The sequence below is a fragment of the Triticum urartu genome, unplaced genomic scaffold (assembly GCF_056163025.1).
Source record: "Triticum urartu cultivar PI428250 unplaced genomic scaffold, HENAU_Tu73 scaffold147, whole genome shotgun sequence".
Lineage (NCBI taxonomy): Eukaryota > Viridiplantae > Streptophyta > Magnoliopsida > Poales > Poaceae > Triticum > Triticum urartu.
Window position 1 is genome coordinate 27,561 of NW_028259936.1, and position 20,595 is coordinate 48,155.

Consider the following 20,595-nt stretch of genomic DNA (forward strand, 5'->3'; position numbering starts at 1 on the left):
CTAAGGGTGCGATTCCTTACTCTCCCACAAGATCACACTAAATACAATAGGTGCGTGATCTACTAGATTCTTATAGAATCAATTTATAACCTTAGTTGATAGACAGGAACCACCATCCCATAACAAAAAAGGGGGGCGAAGGTTATTTTGTACCAATGAAGACGGATTTCTCTCTCGAGCTGCTCAAAGATCTTTAAGTGGCTTACGAGGTAGACTTGATCATGATCCATATCCAACCTTCTCCCATCTGCTTCTGTCTCTAAAGATTAGAGTCATCGACGCGATTCAAGTCCAGTGCTGATAAAATCCTGCTGTCCAGTTCGGGAAAGCAAGTGATTGATTAGTTCCATTGGTCTATTGGCTTCAGCTTCCAGTCTACCTCATTTCTATCAAAATGATCTGGTGTCTATGTCCATGCCTGAGGTTGGTAAACCCTATATCTATTGCGGGGTGGTTTGAGGAAGGGACAGCTTGTAACCCACGACTTACTACTACGAAGATTCTGGCGGAGAGCTTTTCACATATAGATAGGTCGGGATGAGGAAGCTCCGTAGTCAACTAATAGATAGAAAATCCACCTTGTGAACCGTGTTTGTCTTAAAGTACTGTCTGAGAAGGAATATACCTGTTCCAATCCCTCTAGTGGCTATACTGATTGACATAGGTAGCTTTCGTAGTCAAAGCTCACAGGGCCAAATGCTCTATTGGAGTGGGCACGAACACACACAATCAAGGTTCGAAGAACTTCTACTTCACGCCTTGAGGATTCTATGACGCTCACTCAATGGTGTTGTGGCGATTGCAAGCAATCAATAAACGAGGAAGCCAAATTATGGATCCAGGAAGGCTGCATCAGAAGGAAGAGTAGGTGTTGCTATGCCGTTGGCTGGGACTGAGACAGAGAGAGGGGAGCATAGCCCCTATGATCCCGGTAAAGAGTTCCAACTAAGCTCTTCTCAGGTTCTTTCTTTCTCTTCCATTCTTATGTTTATATATTAAAGTGTAGTTTTCTTACTATAATATAATAATATTAATCTAATATGCCCATTGGTGTTCCAAAAGTACCTTACCGGATTCCCGGAGATGAAGAAGCGACTTGGGTTGACTTATACAATGTTATGTATCGAGAAAGGACACTTTTTTTTTAGTTCACTGCCCTATACATAGAAAGAAGTGCTTTTCCACCGGTATCAACATTCTATCTGGAATCAGTAGCGATAATTGTTGTATTGTGAGCCAGCCCCGTAAGACACTACGCACCTCCAAATTCTATATGATTTTTCCAATCATTTCATTTATACGACCTGCAAATAAGATAAGATCTTGGCTCGCCCTACAAAAAAACAACTATATGCCCTATAAACTTGCTTGCTTCTTCGAATCTCGAAATAACATATAGAAAGTGTTTCTGTGATGAGACCATTCTCGATCGATAAATGCGATAGGAGCCTACCTATGTGTTTCACGGGCAGCCGGCCAATAGGGGAAGGTTGTGAATCCGGCGAACCGACCGCTTTAAGAACGTGATTGTCTTCTCTCACTCAGTTATCAATTGACAAAGATGACCCATTCTTTTTCGCCCTAAAAACGACAATGGTATGGTACTTTTTCTTCCAATCGAGATTGTGTGGGTGTCCGCTCATGTTCACGTTACATGCTAAATAAGGCTTTCGTTGGAAAAACCAACGCCGACGTCAAGATCAGTCTCCTTTCCTTTCTCTTTTCGGGAGCAGAGCTGAAAAAAGATGGGAAATTCCAATGATTCTTCGTTCATTATCATGTCGATTCCTCACAATCGCTCTTTGTGATGCTGCGGAACCATGGCAATTAGGATCTCAAGACGCAGCAACACCTATGATGCAAGGAATCATTGACTTACATCACGATATCTTTTTCTTCCTCATTCTTATTTTGGTTTTCGTATCACGGATGTTGGTTCGCGCTTTATGGCATTTCAACGAGCAAACTAATCCAATCCCACAAAGGATTGTTCATGGAACTACTATCGAAATTATTCGGACCATATTTCCAAGTGTCATTCTTTTGTTCATTGCTATACCATCGTTTGCTCTGTTATACTCAATGGACGGGGTATTAGTAGATCCAGCCATTACTATCAAAGCTATTGGACATCAATGGTATCGGAGTGCGCCTCTTAACGAGGGTGATTTAAGTGCAACGAAATGTACCGGTGGTTCGCGAAGCATCTGGCTTACCGGTCATCTCCCATTCCCGTCGTCGAGAGACTAAAAGAACTATAGCATGCCAGAAACGGGGAGTTGAGGTGGTTAGACCTATACCCCGAAATGCTCCCAGCATAGGAGCCTATGGTTCCATTCTTGTTATTGCTGGAGGTACACATACCTCTTCTCGGTGTGGTGGAGCGATATACGAAAAATAGATGCTAAGCCTGCAATGTCCGATAACGGGGCTTCAGTAGTGAATCTATCGCACCACAGCAGTGGCATACAACTTTGGACCTAAGGGCAGGTCCCGTTACCTTTCGGAATGGGGGATCCCCGTTGGCAACAACCACGGTAGTAGTTGCGGAACTACTGGCCAAGAGAGGACAACCTGTTGTTCCTGCTCCTCCTTCTTCGCTTCGGGACGGAGGTCCTACGGTAGGTAAGAGCACGCACAAGCACTTGACCGAAGGGGACCAGCGCTTCTACTCCTCCACCGAGGAGCCGTTCTTGCGAGAAGCAAGGGATGTCGTGAACGGTGGGAGGTCAAAGAAAGAGAATTGACCTCTGAATACAGTGATCCTATGATCTAGATAGACTCCGTCCTTTTTTTTTTAGATAAGGGTGACTCAAGAAATTGGGGGTGGGACCTGCTGGCATAATGCAGGCTGGAACGTGGGAATTCGAGGTCTCATGAACGAGTTTTTTTTCGTGGACAAACATACTTTCCGGTCTTTTTTATGATCCTTTTAGATCTACGGGGCCGGCCGTTCACATGAGCATAGGGAATCTATACTCGAGCCTTCGACTTGGCCCCTGGCAGGATAGGTGAGGAATCACTCTTGAGATCTGATCTATTGGGGCCTACAACTTCGCCAAAGCCGACTAGCATCCCTTTCCGTGGTGAACTGGCCGTCCCATACCTTCATTTTGTCTCATGTGTGTTGAACATTGTCTTCCTCGGTTCCAGCTTCACTGATGTAGGTAGGGCTGGGCGAGAAAGGGTCCCCTCTTGCCTATTAGTAAGCGGGCCTTCGATTCCACCGGGGTCTTACGGTCTCATAGAGGGGGGAGAACTACCTAACTAAAGAAGAATAGTGCTCTTTATAAATAAGAGTAGGCCGTGGAGAGCTTTTTGCGGGGAAACTTGCAAGTCAAGTTTGGGGGGAGGCGGGCGTCGACCCAACCTTATGAGTATTCGGACTATAACAGTTCCGATGAACAGTCACTCACTTTTGACAGTTATACGATTCCAGAAGATGATCCAGAATTGGGTCAATCACGTTTATTAGAAGTTGACAATAGAGTGGTTGTACCAGCCAAAACTCATCTACGTATGATTGTAACACCCGCTGATGTACCTCATAGTTGGGCTGTACCTTCCTCAGGTGTCAAATGTGATGCTGTACCTGGTCGTTCAAATCTTACCTCCATCTCGGTACAACGAGAAGGAGTTTACTATGGTCAGTGCAGTGAGATTCGTGGAACTAATCATGCCTTTACGCCTATCGTCGTAGAAGCAGTGACTTTGAAAGATTATGCGGATTGGGTATCCAATCAATTAATCCTCCAAACCAACTAAACCGGGGAAGCTGAAGCGGAAATGCAATTCTCGGGTGAGGGAAGGGGGAAGCTCCAGGAAGGCTTCGCTCGCTCGCTCAAAAAGCTCTAACGCTCGTTTACGAGTGGAGTGCATAAGCCCTTATTGAAGTAGGGTGAGGCCTTACTACACGAGCTCGTAAGTCAAGCACGGAACGAGCCTTGTCTACGAAGCTTCGCTTCATCATCTTGCTTGCTTCTGGCGAAGCTTAACGCACTATAACATAGGCATGCATGATGGTATGGTAGGAAGACTCCTTTTAAGGCCGACCACTACATAGGAGCGATAGGAAGCCAAGCCGTCAAAAGGAAAGGCGAGCAGCCCTTATTGCAATAGCAAACGGCCTACTTATAGCCCTATTTATACCCTTTCTCGGGGACTTCAACGGGCCTTACAAGCTCAATAAATTGCAATTCTTCACCTTTTCCTCAGACAGTGGGAATGCATTTTCTTACTTGATTGACATTGACAGATATGTGTACCACACCGAACAAGCAATATGTCATATGCTTGATGTACCAGCCAAGCCAGCTCTTTTTTTCTCAGTTCCCTTATCCTTAGCGCAAAAGTAAAAAGAAAATGAAAGAGAGTTTGTATTTGCAAATGAAAATGAATATGGATCTAAATAAATTAGATAATCAATAAATAAGAATTGGAATAATAGAAAAAATCTCCTTCGCCCCTTATCTCTTCATCATCGTCGGTTCCGTCACTTGTGGTATTCGTTTAGAATCTTGTTGACCCTACTCGCTTACTCCTATTTTCCTTATTTCTTTTTCTACATAATTAATTAGAACTTTCTTGAAAGAATGGGGTTCTCTCTGGGGGGGCGCACCCTCTCTTCCTTTTTGAGAAAGATGGGCTTGTTTTTTTTTTCAATAAGTTCTATTGCTTTGACACATTTAGTATATAACATAATATATATAAGAAAAGTACTAAAGGCGAAGGGCATTCTGTTGTACAGCTACTTTGGTATAGTTACAAAGGTAACCGGTAGGTGACTGTTGAATCGACAGTAGTTACGAAAGGGGGAAATAGCTCAGTTGGTTAGAGTGCTGGTCTGTCACGCCAGAAGTCGCGGGTTCGAACCCCGTTTTCCCCGCCCGATCTTTCTTTCTTCCCGAGGTCATACCTCTGCCACTTTACCCTGAGTTTCACTAAGGCATATAACCCCATTCGGGTAAGAGGAGCAAGCAGTGGGGAACATCTATTTATATGCGTGTTAGCATCAACAGCATCTTTTTGAAAGTAAATTACATCGATCCTCGGTGCTAGGTACTCAGGTAAGTAAATCCTGAGGATAGAACTAGAGCAAGTAAGCTCATCGCACTATCAAGTCAGTCAGGAACTAGTCTGCCAAGCTTAAGAAGAAGTGAAAAGTAAGCAAGTTGTCATCTAGTGAGGGCTAAAAGACACGGAGAACATCCCCCCTCTATTTGCCAATAGCTTCCGCCTTCCTCTCTTTCATTTCATGTCGGTTCAGCCGAGCCAATAGATTCCATAGGCGGGTCAGTTATAGCTGTAGTAGCCTTTGATTAGGTCCTTTCAATAGACTTTCCGTAGCTATAATTCGATAGACTTTCCGTAGCTCAGTACTGCTGATCGTTGACGCCCGCAACTGTACTTACGGCTGTACTTGTGAAAAGAGATAGAGCCGTCTCGCTATGACTCAAAGATGGTCAAAAAGCTAATAGATGGGCCACAAAAGGTAGAGGAGAGGGGGTAAGAAGAGTAGACTTACTACTGGATACAAGATAGGGTATACAGCTAAAAGGGTGAGATAGAGGAATGAAATGAGCCAGTGAAACGGTCCACGACCACAAGTATTGAGCTATAACCATAAAACTTGGGGAGTGCCTCAAGAAAATCCATTGAAATAGAAGACCCAGGTTGTAATGGAACAGACAAAGGTTGAAGAAGACCAGCAGGAAGGGTGTGCTCACTCTTGTTGAGTTGACACACATTACAGTGAAGAACAAACTTGGAGGGAGAAAAAGAAACCAGAAGGGACCCATTGTTTCTGTGCAAGTCGAACAATGATGGAAAAGCATCCAGTATGTAGCCGACATATGCCAACAACCCAAATGCACATATGCTAGTTAAGTTGAAACTCCTAAATTAAAGCGCAAGCAACAAAACTACTTTTTTGAAGGCGCGGAGCGTTGAAGAAGAGCATAGCTCGATTAACACAACTAGGGGCAATATGGTTCATTTTCCTAGAACACCACAACAAATGTCCCTACCAGCTGTTGCCAGTGAAGCTGAAACCATGGCTACCCCTCAACAAGCCTCTAGCTCTTATCCTAGGCCTGAACCGCCTGAACCTCCAATTACCGTACCATTGGTACTGAATACGACCACCACTCACACCTATTCCAGACCTTTAAACCCCTGACCACCTAGACCTCTAGTAGCAAAGCAACTAAAAGACCCAATCACAAAAATAACCCTCTCTATCCCCCTCAAAACCTTGGCACGAACACTTGTTTCCAGCCACCTATGGCCTTCCTCACAGCTCAAAACATGATAATATTAGACCTAATCCTGCACCTCCACCACCACAACCAAGACCCAATTCAATACCAAATATCCCATTTTCCCAACCAATACTTTTGCCCTATGCTGGAAATTCCATGAAACCAGAAGTGCCAATATATACTTACCTTAACCAACCGCTTCCAACTCAACAGCATGACCCGTACCAATACCTGCAAGAACAAAGGCCGCAAAATCAATATCAATATGGGCAGCAGATACATCAACCTCCTAGAGTTTCTTTTCCAATATTTGAAGGGGCCAGGTCTTGGATACAAAAGTGTGAACATTACTTTTCGGTGTACCAAGTTACGGATTGGTACAAGGTAGAACTTTCGGCTATGCACCTTAGGGGGAGAGCTGAAAGCTGGTACAACAGTTTCTTAGTGAATAGGGGACAAGTATCTTGGCAAGAGTGAATTCAAGAGATTGTAGAGAGGTTTGAGGTAAGAAATGTGGTTGGTGTAGTTGATGAGTTTAATCACTTGAGGCAAAGAGGAAGCCTAGAAGAGTACAAGTCACACACAATTGGCAGAATTGAGGGCTGCCATGTTGAGGTGCAATCCCTATTACGATGACAACCTTTTTCGACAAAGTTTTCTTGGGGGTAAGGGTATTGTAAATAGAGATAGATGTTTCGTCCGGCTCTGAGAAACAATTCGGCAACCCCGCTCTTCCCTTTGCCTCTTCCACATCTATTTTTGAAACTTGATTCGGTTGAGTTTGAAGCAAGGATCTAATCAGATAACGCTTTGTTCTCCAATGAATGGAGGTGGAATAATTTCTTGAGATAGAGAAAGCTACATCTCGACTTTATTTAAACGAAAGAAAAAGGTTAGTCCTGCTCCTAGACTTCCAATTCCAAGTAGTAGTAACGGAAAGGAACAGGTTTAGGAGAACTTTTTTTATGTCTTTCTTATAGCGATCGCTGAAAGTCAGTCAATGCCCTGGCTTCAATGAATGAAGACCGATGGGCTACGAAGTGGAGATGATGTCGTCGTGTCATTGCTCGTGATGTCTTCACCAGGATTTGACTTACCAATGTGAAAGGTACCGTGCCAGTGGTTCTATCATTTAGATAGAGAGTGATCTTTCCTTCTTGTCGAAGAAAGATATGACGTTGGGAAGGGAAAGGGAGTAGAAACGTTTTCGTAGCCTTGGGGCGAAGGGCTGAGAGTTCCGTGATCCAGTTCTTTGAGCATACATAGGTTGAGGATGGAACTCCTATAGCAATCGATGTGGAAAAAGGCAACAGCCGAGAATACAAAGCAGAAAAAGCGAGTGAGATCTTGACTTTCTATTATCATACAACATAGAAGTATTTAATCAAATCAGAAAGAGCCCTGGGATTTGACCAAAACGGCATAATTGAAAGCTCTCGTCTCAGTCGCTCGCCTAAGAAAAGGTACCGGGTTGCTCCGTGATGACGAATAAGCAACCCAGCCCAATCCTTGCTTTCATAGAAAAAGGTGAATTTACTCGAATATTCGTTCAATGACTCAATATTTAGTAATCAAATCATGCGTTTGTTAGATCATTTAGTGAGAAATAAAACGAGAATAAAGAGAGAGTCCTCACCTCAATATCGACAACAATGACCTGGCAAGTGAAGTAAAGTAAAAGCAAAGTAGAGCCCGGTTGATGTCAAACGTTTTCAAATCTTACCCACCATATCCATTCATGCACGTTACTAGATGAAAAGTAAAAAATAAAGCAATGATGGTTTTTATCAGAGCCACTTTACAACCGGTTTAGCAACTTCTTCATGCCCCTACGAACGAAATATTTGGAGTTTGACAACTGGTTGACGCCGGTTGATACTCGAATGAATATATCGCCGGTAGATACTTGCTTTTCTAATGAGGTAGACACTTTTGCATGTTAAGGTTTCCACTTCAAACCATCCAGATTTACACTTCAATTTCTCGTTGTTGACACGGTTTACACTTGACTTCATTCAAACTGACACTTATGTATCTATCTAGGCGGGCGGGCACTTAACCAAACTCAGGTTGACACAAACTATACAAAAGTCTTAATTAGGGTGTTTTTTTCCGATCAACCCGAAACTCCGAACAGAACCGACCCTGACTAGACCTTTTCCCAAGCAACTCCGAATACTGGAAAATCTGAATGAAATTCGATAAGAGAAATCAGAGCATGTTTCTAAATTTGTGATAACTACTTATTTATGAGTGAGAAATGCTTCATGCGAGCACCCTTGGCGGCCTGCTTTTGAGACAGGGAGGCCATGCTCGTATCTATGCTTTTCATCATTGGTCTGGTCTACTCGTACCCCACCCCACAAGGTACATCTTCGACTACCGTGCTTCTTATCTTGACGCTATACATTCAGTTCAGTCAGTCCCAGAGACTTATCCTTCAGAAAAAGGTAATCCACCCATATTGGACTTTTCTTCACCTGGCCTCGCGGATTCAATACCGAATTCTCTTCGCATACCGGCCTGCTAATTCCGGGATTAGCTGTTCTCAATGACTGGTGGATGCCTCTTTTCTACCTTAGAAATCGTTTTTTTTTTATGTACCTTCTCCCTCTCTACACCTTTTTTCCGCCTCGCCGCCCAGAAAGACCTATAGAAGAAGGAAGAATTCAATCCGTATACTCCAAGCGCCGTAACTATCGCACTTTCCAAGCAACCCTCCAATGAAGAAAGTGCAATTGAAACAATCAAGAACGGAAAAATAATTAGACTCCCTCGTCAATTGTTTGGATTGGAATTAGGCTCCTCTACTCTAGTCGTCCTCTTCTATTTCGGGCAGTAGCTCAGCCCGTTCCGGGCCTTCCTTTACTGAATCTATTAGTAGTTGCACTTTTCGACATATGCCTTTATTTAGGCATTGGTTGTAGGCATCCCCTTCTCTTCAAGGAATTTCTGCGCCCGGTTCCTGATCAAGTGTTGGAAAAACCGGAATATGATGCTTTCTACTTCAGCAGTAGGGTTGGCCTGAAGCCAGCCCATAGAATAGATACGGGCGTGTTCTACACAGGAGTTCTTGTAGAACATGTTCCAATCAAACCTCTTTCCCTTCGTCTCCGGTTTTCAATACGAACAAGTGTCATCCTCTTCTCCCATCGTTTGGATGGAATACCCACGTGGAGCTGACCTTCACTTTTCAGAGACAGGGGCAAGCCGATAATTTGTAGCCTCCCTGGTTGTTTTCTGGAAATTTCAGTAGAAGTGAAGCCCTGTAGGAGCTCCCTAAGGACTCTAGCTAAGACCTTTTTGAGACCCTGGGTGACTCGCGTGGACTTATCCCCTCTCGGTAAGCCGAAGACCATATCGTCTGCGTAGCGTGCGTAATAGAAGACTACGGCCCCATCCTCTCGGACCATTACCCTTTCAAGCTTGGCATCCAATATATGGAGATAGCAGTGAATGAGGACAGGTTCAATCGGGCTTCCGAGCGGTATTCCTCGCTTCTGGCACGTGTAACTCTTACCTTTTCTATCTACGTGTGGTTTTCATGAAAACCTATTTTATCAACCTATGGACTCCTTTCAATGACAGAGTCTTTGGAGCAAATTGGTTCAGGATTCTAAGGTTAGAAAAGAGTTACCACTCAAGGGAGGAACAGGATATGTGGAAGGCTATCCTGGTGGCTCAAGACTGACCGGTATACCTGGACCAGTCTATATTGAGCCATATTCATCAATTCGTCAGGCAATTTGGCCTCACACAATGTATCCCTGTTCCACCAGACGCTTAATCAACCCTGGAACACAAGAGAACCCTTCTTATCGAAGAGAATTGCGTATTAAACAGATGAGAGAAATAGCCCTAAATATGTGCATCGAGTAAGTCATTACCTTCTATTCGATCTCCAGTATCGCTCATCAAGTACTTGATCAGATTCCTCTTTTTTCTTGCAATTGCAAAGTGGTGGAAAAAATTTGTATTTCGGTCACCATGTCGTAGCCAATTGGCTCTGCCCCGCTGGAGCCATGCTACTTCTTCTTGTTCAAACAGGTTCTCGAGCAGCAGTCAAATTGACTTCCCCTGCTTGAGCGTAATGCCCGCCCCTGGTGTGTGGTGGAAAAAGCCTCGTTTTCTATTCCTTTTAAAGCTGCTGATGCGAGCTACCGAACAAACAAGATTAGTACAAAAAGCCACAACTAGCACTAGCTTTCGTGATTGCTTCTTTCTACCTTTCTCACTCCGGTAATTGCTCCTTCTCCAAAATATCACTACGGACAAGATGAGCTAATAGAAAAAGTTAGGGCAACAGATGATAGCGACTCGCCAGACTCGAACTGGCATAGGCGGATCGGATCAAACGAAATTAGCCTTTCTTCCATCAACAGGAATCGCTTTGATTTCGCAGTTCAAGAGGATGGTGGGGGCAACCTCTCTACATCTGCGGGCCGGTAGGCCAGCCAACTAACTCTTCAAATGAAGAACTGATTACTCCACATCTATGAACCTATCATTCCCCGCCCTTGCCCATTATTTCTTTTTGTATCACGCTAGGACTTTGCCTCTTTTTTTGAGGAAAAATATGGAAGTAGAATCTCCTCTCTTTTAGAGGCGTCTTCCAAATCCAATTTAAGATCAATGAGGTCTTTCAGAGAGCCGCTGCTCTTTCCATTAAATTCTAGGATCTCTTCGATCCTATGCGCAAAAGCAAGGTGTGAGCCCGCGACCCCTCGATCGCTCTCAGAGTCAATCGGCCCAAACCGGGTTATGAGCTCAACGAAAAAAAAAGTATTTTTAGAAATTGCCTGCAAAACCGCCTTGCGAGCGTTAGCGTCAGCGTCAGCGCCATCTCCCGATGGATATTTTTTGCGCATCTCCAATAGCGCCTTGGCCCTATTTTCTTCTTCGTCTATTGGGGAAGAAGAAGAGGTGGAGTAGCAGGCGGATCTCATCCCTCCTGCGGACTTCCCCGTACTCAAAGTGACTCTGAGAGATTGCGCTTCTCTACTAATCGCATTCTGTTCAAGAATCACTGTTTTCATGATCGAATGACGAAATAGATATACGAACTGTATAGGATCATTCGCTGGGATGGGATAAGTGATTCTTTTATAGGATTCCCATGGGATCGTAGAATCAACTAAGGATGGAATAGGTATTTGTGATCGATCAGCTTCCAGTATGACCGAAGACTTTCTATCTGCATTCAGAATAACCACACAATCAGGTTGTTGGTTCAACCCAAAATTGATCTTCTTCTTTCTTGAACGGAATTTTTTTTTATTTGCAAAAGATTTGGTCAAAAACGCCCCGATCTTCCATTGAGAATCATCGAAACAATGAGAATTCACATTTCTTAAATAGCTTCTTAAATAGCTCGCCATTTCTTCCGTTATCTCATAAATAAATAAATGATTGGTCTTTAAAAAGAAGGAACGGCCTTTTTGACGACTGGGAGATCCTATAAAATGAAGAGCGTTTCGTAAACAAATCAGTGTCTTGTCTGAATCGAGAATAGCAATTCCATTTCTTGAACCACGGATATAGACTTTGAAATGGTGATCAGCTACCCGACGGCCGAGATGTGCATTCGTACAAAGTAATTTAGTACAGACTATCGAAAGCATTGTCATTTTGCGATTTGAGTTCCGGAGATACAGGTGGTAAGTTATGGGTAATGCGGGGGAACTTTAAGACGAGATAGAATACCTAATATGGGAGTGGTTTAAGTGAGAGAATAGCTCCCTTACCAAACCAACTGAGCTATTTGCCATGTTTTTGACAAATGACCTAACTTTGATGTGATGTGCCCGGCTAGCCCGGATCATTCTTAGAGCAGTCGAGGTTACCGGAATTACGGCCTTCCATACAAGAACTGGCACTATTGTAACTCGCTATGGGCCTCCTGCCTTCTCGAAAGAAACTGGCTTTTGAAGAAATTACTCTATTTTACGCATTTAGTTGAAGCGGATTCAAAGAGCTCTATCGAGCAAGGAAGGAGTATACTATACTGTAGCTGGATAAGCTAGATACCAAAACTTTGATAAAGATTGAGGCAACCCATTTGAGGAAGAACCGGACGGACCCCTGTGGAGATGGCATAAACAATCCTTTGACGAACTTTCTGGTTAACATAGAATCTATGAGTTTTTTCTTCTAATTACTACTACTAACATTATTCAATCTGGTATCCAAGAATTTATTAAGCTCATCCCGCAAGCACATGTACACATCTTGGATTTTACCGTCTTAAGATGGAAGAAGATTCGTTCTCCTACCCATTTCTAAGTTAAGCAAGAGATAACTCATAATTTGATATGCACTCGCACTCGCATCTTGGGTCACTGGAACCTGATGATAATTACTCACTCCTTCATCCTGAGAAAGGATCTTGGCTATGAAAAAAAATGGATCACTAGCTTGCGCAGCAAATTGAATGAAACTTTCGTCCGAAGTAAACATTTCAGTCTGGTGTTCGTTATACCATTTAAGGGCATCATCTAAGTTCGAGAACTTTGGATACTTAAAGGCTGCAGCACATGCTAAGTGTTGACTGAGATTCTTTTTTTCCGACAGGTGGTTTTGTGCTGGAGGTTGAGGATGATCGGCAGAAAAGAGTAATAAACTTTTTGACAAATCACGCTCATGAAAATGCAATACACCTGAACGGTAGATTCTACCACGGAAGTCCATGAATGCTGGCAAATAGAATTGATAACCTTCGTATGCTGACGCAAGTCTTATTAAAAAATCTTCATAACTAGCCTGCTGCACCTGTTTTAATAATTTATTTAACAGTATGTTATAGCTACAAGCATTATTAATACCTTTGACGTTATTGAAGTAGCACTCCCTCAATATGTCTGAGGCTTCTGTCGGATTCACGCGAGCCAGAGCATTTGGTAAAAGAAGCCCACACTCAACTAAACATTGACGATTCTTTTCCAGAAATCTCAAGAGCCTTTTGTTTATTTCAAACGCTTGAGACTGAAGCCCATTCAAAATATCACACATCTGCTTGTATTCTTTTTTATGTAACTTTATATAGAAGTGGTTTAAGTCATGGGAAGTTAATAGCCGAAAGTGATTCTAGATATCCCCCGTGGGTTTGCATAAGTAACCTCCTATCAGATCCGATAATGTATCAGGATCAGACCCCCTCTCTGCTGGTTGCCAATCCAAGGGTTTGCAAAGCATCGGAAGATTGAGTTTGATAGGGAGCAGATTTATGTTCAAATTGCACATAACATAACAAGAATTCTCTATATACCCTTGACCTTTCTTAAGAACCAGCACTGGATCTTCTTTTGTTACTCCCCTATCTGTTGATATATGTAGAACATTTCTTTCAATCATGAATTGGAGCAAGTATTTCCCGATATCATAATGACACTGAATTTTTTTCTTTTTCTCTTTTTTGCTAGCACCTTTGGGCTGAACAACATCCTTAACTGATTCTACCTTACTAGTGAGTACTGCTTCCACCTTACCACTACCTGGTGCTTTGTATTGTAGAAACCTTGCTTGTTCTCGTACAGTTGAATTAAGTTGATCTATAAATCTAGCTGCCTTAACTGCGGATGATTCCTGAAGAGTGTTGAATACCAAGCCTAGTACATGAATCATGATAGCCTCAAGCGTATAGATACCAAACATCTTAAGCATAGGTAAGCTACTTGGTAGGCAACCCTTTAGATATTGCTTAGCGTTAGGCTGATCTTTATTAATCAAGAACTTTACTATGTTAGGAGTTACTTTAAATAGATTATCCTCATCGAACTTCATTGTGCAATTTGCAATTTGATTCTGTAAATCTATTAATTCAGTATCGGAAAACACACCATTTTGATTCTTCTTTTCATTAATCAACAACTTTCTAACATCATCCTGATACATATCAACATTAGAAGTCTTTTTCGTTTTGTCAATATCCAACAGCTTAGCGTAGTAATCGTTCCAGAACTCCTTAATAATACGTGCATTTTGCAAAGATTTCTCATTCTCAATGCTATCATCATATGTCTCGGAACAATAAAATAGAACCTGCATACTTTTATTTGTTACCCTTACTAAACCGCAGTAAGGATACGAATACGACTGAAATAAACTACTAGAATCTAAATATAAGGAAAGGATCAGAATAAGTACTAATGCTCTGTATAATACTTTTCCCCGAGCGATGGTTTAGCGGATTCGGAATTGTAACCAAGCATCCTGGGTTCTATACCCGATTCAACACTAGAGCATGCAGCCGATCCTGGATACATAACTATATAAAGTGTGCAGTTTTGGATCTTTATTGGTAGCCAGTCTTTCACTTCTGCCTCTCCACTCCCATGCCTTTCTTGGTCGGACCAACCCAACCGGCGATTTCCGACAAGTCTTTCTGCTTAGAGCAAGAAGCGGAACCAAAATAAAGCTTTCTTTATTTTCATTTATGGATAACCAATCCATTTTCCAATATAGTTGGGAGATTTTACCCAAGAAATGGGTACATAAAATGAAAAGATCGGAACATGGGAATAGATCTTATACCAATACTGACTACCCATTTCCATTGTTGTGCTTTCTAAAATGGCATACCTATACAAGGGTTCAAGTTTCGATCGATATTTGCGGAGTGGATCATCCCTCTCGAAAACGAAGATTTGAAGTTGTCCATAATTTACTGAGTACTCGGTATAACTCACGCATTCGTGTACAAACAAGTGCAGACGAAGTAACACGAATATCTCCGGTAGTCAGTCTATTTCCATCAGCCGGCCGGTGGGAGCGAGAAGTATGGGATATGTCTGGTGTTTCTTCCATCAATCATCCGGATTTACGCCGTATATCAACAGATTATGGTTTCGAGGGTCATCCATTACGAAAAGACTTTCCTCTGAGTGGATATGTGGAAGTACGCTATGATGATCCAGAGAAACGTGTGGTTTCTGAACCCATTGAGATGACCCAAGAATTTCGCTATTTCGATTTTGCTAGTCCTTGGGAACAGCGTAGCGACGGATAATTCCGAATCTACATAGGTCTAGTCCAGGGGACAAATCAATAGGAAATGCTATTTGCTTCTTAAGAAGAAGAACTTTTTTGAAATGAAAGAGTTTCCACGGGCGTCGGATATCATTTCTTCAAATAAGGAAGAAGTGTTATCGAAGGATTTCCTTCCATTCTTCCTAGTATGGAAGAAGTAAAGAAAAAGTACTGCGTCTCGATCTATACGAAAGGGCACTGGTTTTTTCTTTCGGTTTCATTGATAGCAGAAGAGTACGCTAGCTAGCGGAGCCTGAAAACGCTTGCTTGCGCCCCACCCCTACGGAAACTATTGCCTATGCTTGCTGCTCGCTCAGTGTCAGTAGAAGGGAAGAAAAGATGGTCACTCCTTTTAGGAACATGGCGAGCCTTACTTACGACTGTTGCACTTCACTCGCTGCTCGTTCATTCACTTGCTCATGAACTCGCTGCTTCGCCAGAAGCGACTAGTCGCCTCCTTTCCTCCGCCGAAAGATGCTTAGCCAGAAGCGACGAAGGAGGGGAGCTGGGGAAGGCCGACGATGGCAATGAGGGGGAAGCTGTCGTAGAAGCTTTGCCCCTTGCTTTACATAAATTGTTATGAACTTACTAAATGACCTTATTTATTCTCCCGGAACGCTAGCAAATCTAATAGTTCCATCTGCTCTTCTTAACTTAAGAACGAAGGCCGCCATCCTTCTTATTCAGGAACCCTTTGTTTGAGGAGGGCGTATCCCCGGGAAGGGGAGAGTGGCCGAGCGGTCAAAAGCGACAGACTGTAAATCTGTTGAAGGTTTTCTACGTAGGTTCGAATCCTGCCTCTCCCACTTGTTGTAGACTTAAGAGAAGAGAAAGTAGGCGGAAGCCTAGGAGGGCCAACCGAGCGAAGCTCTTTTTTTTTGCCGTGCCGTGAAGTGCAATTTTCTCGTATGCGTTTTAGAGAGGTTGTCGAAAAAAGACGATCTATAGAGATTCCCCATCTATATCCAATCGAGAATAGAAGCGAGTCGCTTCCGGCGTCGGCTTGTAGTCTCTGCAGTCGGCACACGCACGCGCCCGCCATCATGCCTCCTTGGTTCGGGACGAAGCCAAGCGAGACATACGATAGACGAAGGAAGCGCCCACCCAGCAGGAGGGCTAAAACCTGTAGTTTTGAAGTTGCAAACTCCAGCTTCGAAGCTGGAGTGCTTTAGCCCTTTTTTAAGCAAGAATCACCGTCTTGAGCGCCTTGCGCGCTCAAGAACAAGCAAGGGATGAGCGCTTTGTTGCTAAAGCGGATACGTTTTCTTGCTGGGGAAGGCTAGTTTGATCGAGGATTGGAGAGGAGGGAGAGGTGGAATAAAAAGCTCGGGATGGATTTTGGAGTCTTTGTGCGAGCCGTATGCGGTGAGAGTCGCACGTACGGTAAGGAGGGGGGTTCGCGTCTATACGTGTAGTGTGGTGGTTGGGCCTACCCACCCTATTTGTTCCATGATCTATGGGTCTACTGGAGCTACCCACTTCGATCAATTAGCCAAGATTTTGACCGGATACGAAATCACTGGTGCTCGATCTAGTGGTATTTTTATGGGGATTCTTTTTATCGCTGTAGGATTCCTATTCAAGATTACTGCAGTTCCTTTTCGGGCGGCTGTAGGACGGACGGCCCCCTATAGGTAGTAGGGTAGGGTGGGTGGTACCGCTCAGATAGCGGCCAATCCTCCTAACTGCGCGCGGGCCGGGCTTAGAGCGCGTGAAACTCATCACTACCTCGTAAGGGCGTTGAGACCATAGCATGTTACACAAAAGCGCCGCTTTCTCAGGAGTGTTGGTCACACAGCTGCCCGACTAGAAGAGCTACTCGCTCTGTAGTGTTGTCACACAAGATAAGCACGCCGCCCGCCTGCTGGCCGGGCGAATCGAAGTTATCTTCCGGTCCAACTGTCCACCCAGTCAAGTGCAAAAAACACAGTGGAATCACGCAACGCACGCTGCTGGTGTGCTTCCTGCCCACGAGGAAAGAAGAGCGACAAGGTTCAGATTTGACTGTTTGCAGCATGGGAGCTGATTACCCAAAAAATCCCTGGGAAAAAAGAAAAGATATCTCGGTAACGAAAACCATAGGAGGCTGTATTGGCGAGATCCAAGGGTTCACAGCAGCCCAAAAGAAAAACCGCCTGGAAGTCCGAGGACCTTTAGTACCGTACCGAACCAGCAGCCTTCGCGCCAAGCGACGACCGCCCTTGTCCCTTTCCTTTTTCCATTCAGCCTACTTCTTAGCTTTTGTTCCGTCAGTCTAAGGCAAAGCTTAAGTGGTTTGCCTACCTTACCCACTTGATGAAAGGGAACGAACTTCGTTTCCTTGGCGGCTTTATGGATGGATTCAGTCAGAAAAAACTCCTTCCTTTTGAAAAAGTGACGCTTTGCGTCTTCGCTTCCGAGGGTTAGGGTATAGGCCGTTTCGAGGCAAGCTTTCGCTTTTTCTCCCGGCTTTCTACAACTTTCGCTTTAGCTTCCAAAGGCGACCCAATGACCTTTCCGGAATTGGAAGTATTCGTCGCCCTACCCTAAGAAAGAAGTCACTATAAAACTGCTTGCCCTCCAGAAGTACCAAAGGTGCGCGGAGCCCGGTGAAAATGAATATGTTTGCTACTGAAAGAAGCCTGCCTATTGACTAATATTCGTCTTTAGAATGAAAGTAGCTATGAAGCCCAATCTACTGTCGAGTTCAAAAGGGGGCATAGTCATATGGGTGGGGTGTTTGTGGGGAGCTGCCTTGGATATGAGGAATTCCTCCAATCTAAAAAAAAAAAGAACAAGAAAAAGTCCGTGACGAAGAGTCTTTCTTTTCTATCAATAGATAGGATGGAGTGTTCGTTATAGGGGATAGGATCATCTGCTCTCTCTCTCTCTCTATTTTCTTTGATGCAATTTAGAGAGAAAGAGCAGTGCGAATTAGAAAAAAAAAGAGAATCGGGAGATGATTCCAAAATAGATACATAGACCATCTAAAGTAAAGGGATGTATATATTATTCCTATATATATCATCTATCTATGAAAAAAGTAAACAGAGTTCGTTTTTGGGTTCCCCGAAGCCCCGAATGGATTGGATCGTTTCTGCTTCTGCCAACGAAATGAAGGCCTCGCCCCTTCCGAATGCTTCTCCGATCCTGAAGTTCTCGCGAAGAGGAATAAGATGCAGCTCCCCCTCCCTCTGTCTTTTTCCGCTTTGCTAATCTTCCCCTCTAACGCGGGGCCGGGCTTAGGCGGGCGCGGGAGGAAGAAAAGAAAGTCGAAGAGCGTCTTCTCCTTTGTCCTTTTTTTCAGTGCAACACAGGAAAGCACCCTCTTTTTGTAATCCCTGCAGCTTCCCAGAGGCTTGCTTTTTTTTTATTGAACGCATGGCGTAGCTAGGACCCCTCAATCATGTTTGAGCCTATGTTCACCCGGGGCCAAAAAAGGAGAATTCCGGAATGCCTGCCGACGTTCAGATAAGGTGCATATCCCTTACCACTAAAGGAAAGGCTCGACGAAGGGGGGGACTATTAGCTGGGGTAAGGAAAACGCTTTCGGAGATTGAGATGTCGATTTGTTTTTCATCGAAAAGGAAGAAGGCCGAGGGGATAGCAGCCTTCCTTCGGGCTTTTGCCTGCCGACGTTCTAATAAAGAATTCCGGCTCGGCCCGGGAAAGCGCTGGCAACAACATAAAGAAAGGGGTCCATGTAGCTGCTGCGCCCGCCCACTGAGCAGCAGGTTCGGCATCTACTACAAAAGAGAGAATCCACTTCAGATAACCACGTCTCTGCTAGGCAGCGTGTGGAATGCCGAGAGCGGACCAAAATGGATATATAATCCAAGCCGAGAGTGGAGTTACGTGAACAGCCGTCTGATGGAAAACAACTTTCACGTTCGGTTCAGAGAGCACTTTTTTCGTTGAGAATAAGTCCTTCCCTTTTGTGTGAATTCCCCAGCGGCGAATTAACAACTTGTGGGGCCCTATCTATTCAATCTCTCGAGCCCCAAGAAAACCCCCCTCTCCCTCGGACTCAATCTCTCTTTTGACTCTATATATGTGGGCACCTGATATCTATGAGGGTTCACCCACCCCGGTGACAGCATTCCTTTCTATTGCGCCTAAAATCTCTATTTCTGCAAATATGTCACGTGTTTCTATTGTTGCTTCCTATGGGGGTACATTACAACAAATCTTCTTTTTCTGCAGCATTGCTTCTATGATCTTAGGAGCACTGGCCGCCATGGCCCAAACGAAAGTCAAAAGACCTCTAGCTCATAGTTCGATTGGACATGTAGGTTATATTCGTACTGGTTTCTCATGTGGAACCATAGAAGGAATTCAATCACTACTAATTGGTATATTTATTTATGCATCAATGACGATAGATGCATTCGCCATAGTTCCAGCATTACGGCAAACCCGTGTCAAATATATAGCGGATTTGGGCGCTCTAGCCAAAAACGAATCTATTTCGGCTATGACCTTCTCCATTACAATGTTCTCATACGCAGGAATACCCCCGTTAGCCGGCTTTTGTAGCAAATTCTATTTGTTCTTCGCCGCTTTGGGTTGTGGGGCTTACTTCCTAGCCCCAGTGGGAGTAGTGACTAGCGTTATAGGTCGTTGGGCGGCCGGAAGGTTGCCATGAGTAAGGTTGGGAGACCGAAGGCAGTTTTTCCGTGCACCGGACACGTAGCTTACCGAATCAGTTGCAACACAGATGGGAATGCAATGCTACGAAAGACAGGGTCGAGTCTGATACATCAACCGTCGACTCCATATCCTTGTACGAGTCCACAATCACTACACGAGATGAACCTGGGTTTGGTGAATGGAAGTGGCCTTAGGTGTAATAGGACTCCCAGTTACTGCGCGCGATCGTTATACTGAGGTGCTCCCCGTCGGTTGTTGGAACGACGCGAGCCGGGCCGGGCCTCGATTCCTTTCAAAAAGATGAAGGGACAGAGGTGACTAATTCCCCATCTCATTTGGGGCGGAAAACGAATCGACATCTCGATGTGATACAGCCCTTTCCATTTCGTTGGGAAAGAACGGCGAAGTCCATCCGAAACCCTCCAATGAAGAAATAAGAGGAGAGCAAAAGCGCCAATGGCGCGCGAAGCGCATGCGGAAGGGGCACGGAGAAATAAAGAAGTGTGGGGGAGAAGCAGCCGAGCTCATTCCTTCGCTTCCTGGGCCCAAAGCAGTGCTTTGTTTCCTGGCCAAATCAAGGATTTGGGGCTGATTGCAAAAGATATCTGAATAGAAAGATAGATCCATCCATCTATCCAGATATCTAAAAAAGAATCGATTTCGATTTCATGAAACCTTTGAT

At 44.1% G+C, this 20,595-nt stretch overlaps 1 protein-coding gene, 2 non-coding genes and 1 pseudogene across 3 annotated transcripts; 3 read left to right on the forward strand and 1 right to left on the reverse strand.

Moving 5' to 3' along the window:
• Window positions 1-1,459: 1,459 nt before the first annotated feature.
• On the forward strand, window positions 1,460-4,143 carry LOC125535802 (cytochrome c oxidase subunit 2). The gene is made up of 2 exons (XM_087538284.1): window positions 1,460-2,146; window positions 3,371-4,143. Exons 1-2 carry the CDS (start codon window positions 1,759-1,761, stop codon window positions 3,763-3,765), a joined length of 783 nt encoding a protein of 260 aa, XP_087394410.1. The 5' UTR covers window positions 1,460-1,758; the 3' UTR covers window positions 3,766-4,143.
• A 668-nt stretch (window positions 4,144-4,811) lies between these two features.
• On the forward strand, window positions 4,812-4,885 carry TRNAD-GUC (transfer RNA aspartic acid (anticodon GUC)). The gene has a single exon. It is a non-coding gene; the product is annotated as a tRNA-Asp (tRNA).
• Window positions 4,886-10,684: 5,799 nt separating this feature from the next.
• LOC147954408 (small ribosomal subunit protein uS2m pseudogene) lies at window positions 10,685-14,199 on the reverse strand (annotated as a pseudogene).
• A 1,808-nt stretch (window positions 14,200-16,007) lies between these two features.
• Window positions 16,008-16,090, forward strand: TRNAY-GUA (transfer RNA tyrosine (anticodon GUA)). The gene has a single exon. It is a non-coding gene; the product is annotated as a tRNA-Tyr (tRNA).
• Window positions 16,091-20,595: the final 4,505 nt, after the last annotated feature.

What these genes read in the sequence shown, in the direction of transcription:
- LOC125535802 (XM_087538284.1), top strand. Translation starts at nt 1,759, where the DNA reads ATGATTCTTCGTTCATTATCATGTCGATTCCTCACAATCGCTCTTTGT. An exon ending in TGGACATCAATGGTATCGGA is followed by an intron (nt 2,147 to 3,370) that starts GTGCGCCTCTTA and finishes CGTCGACCCAAC; the next exon opens with CTTATGAGTATTCGGACTAT.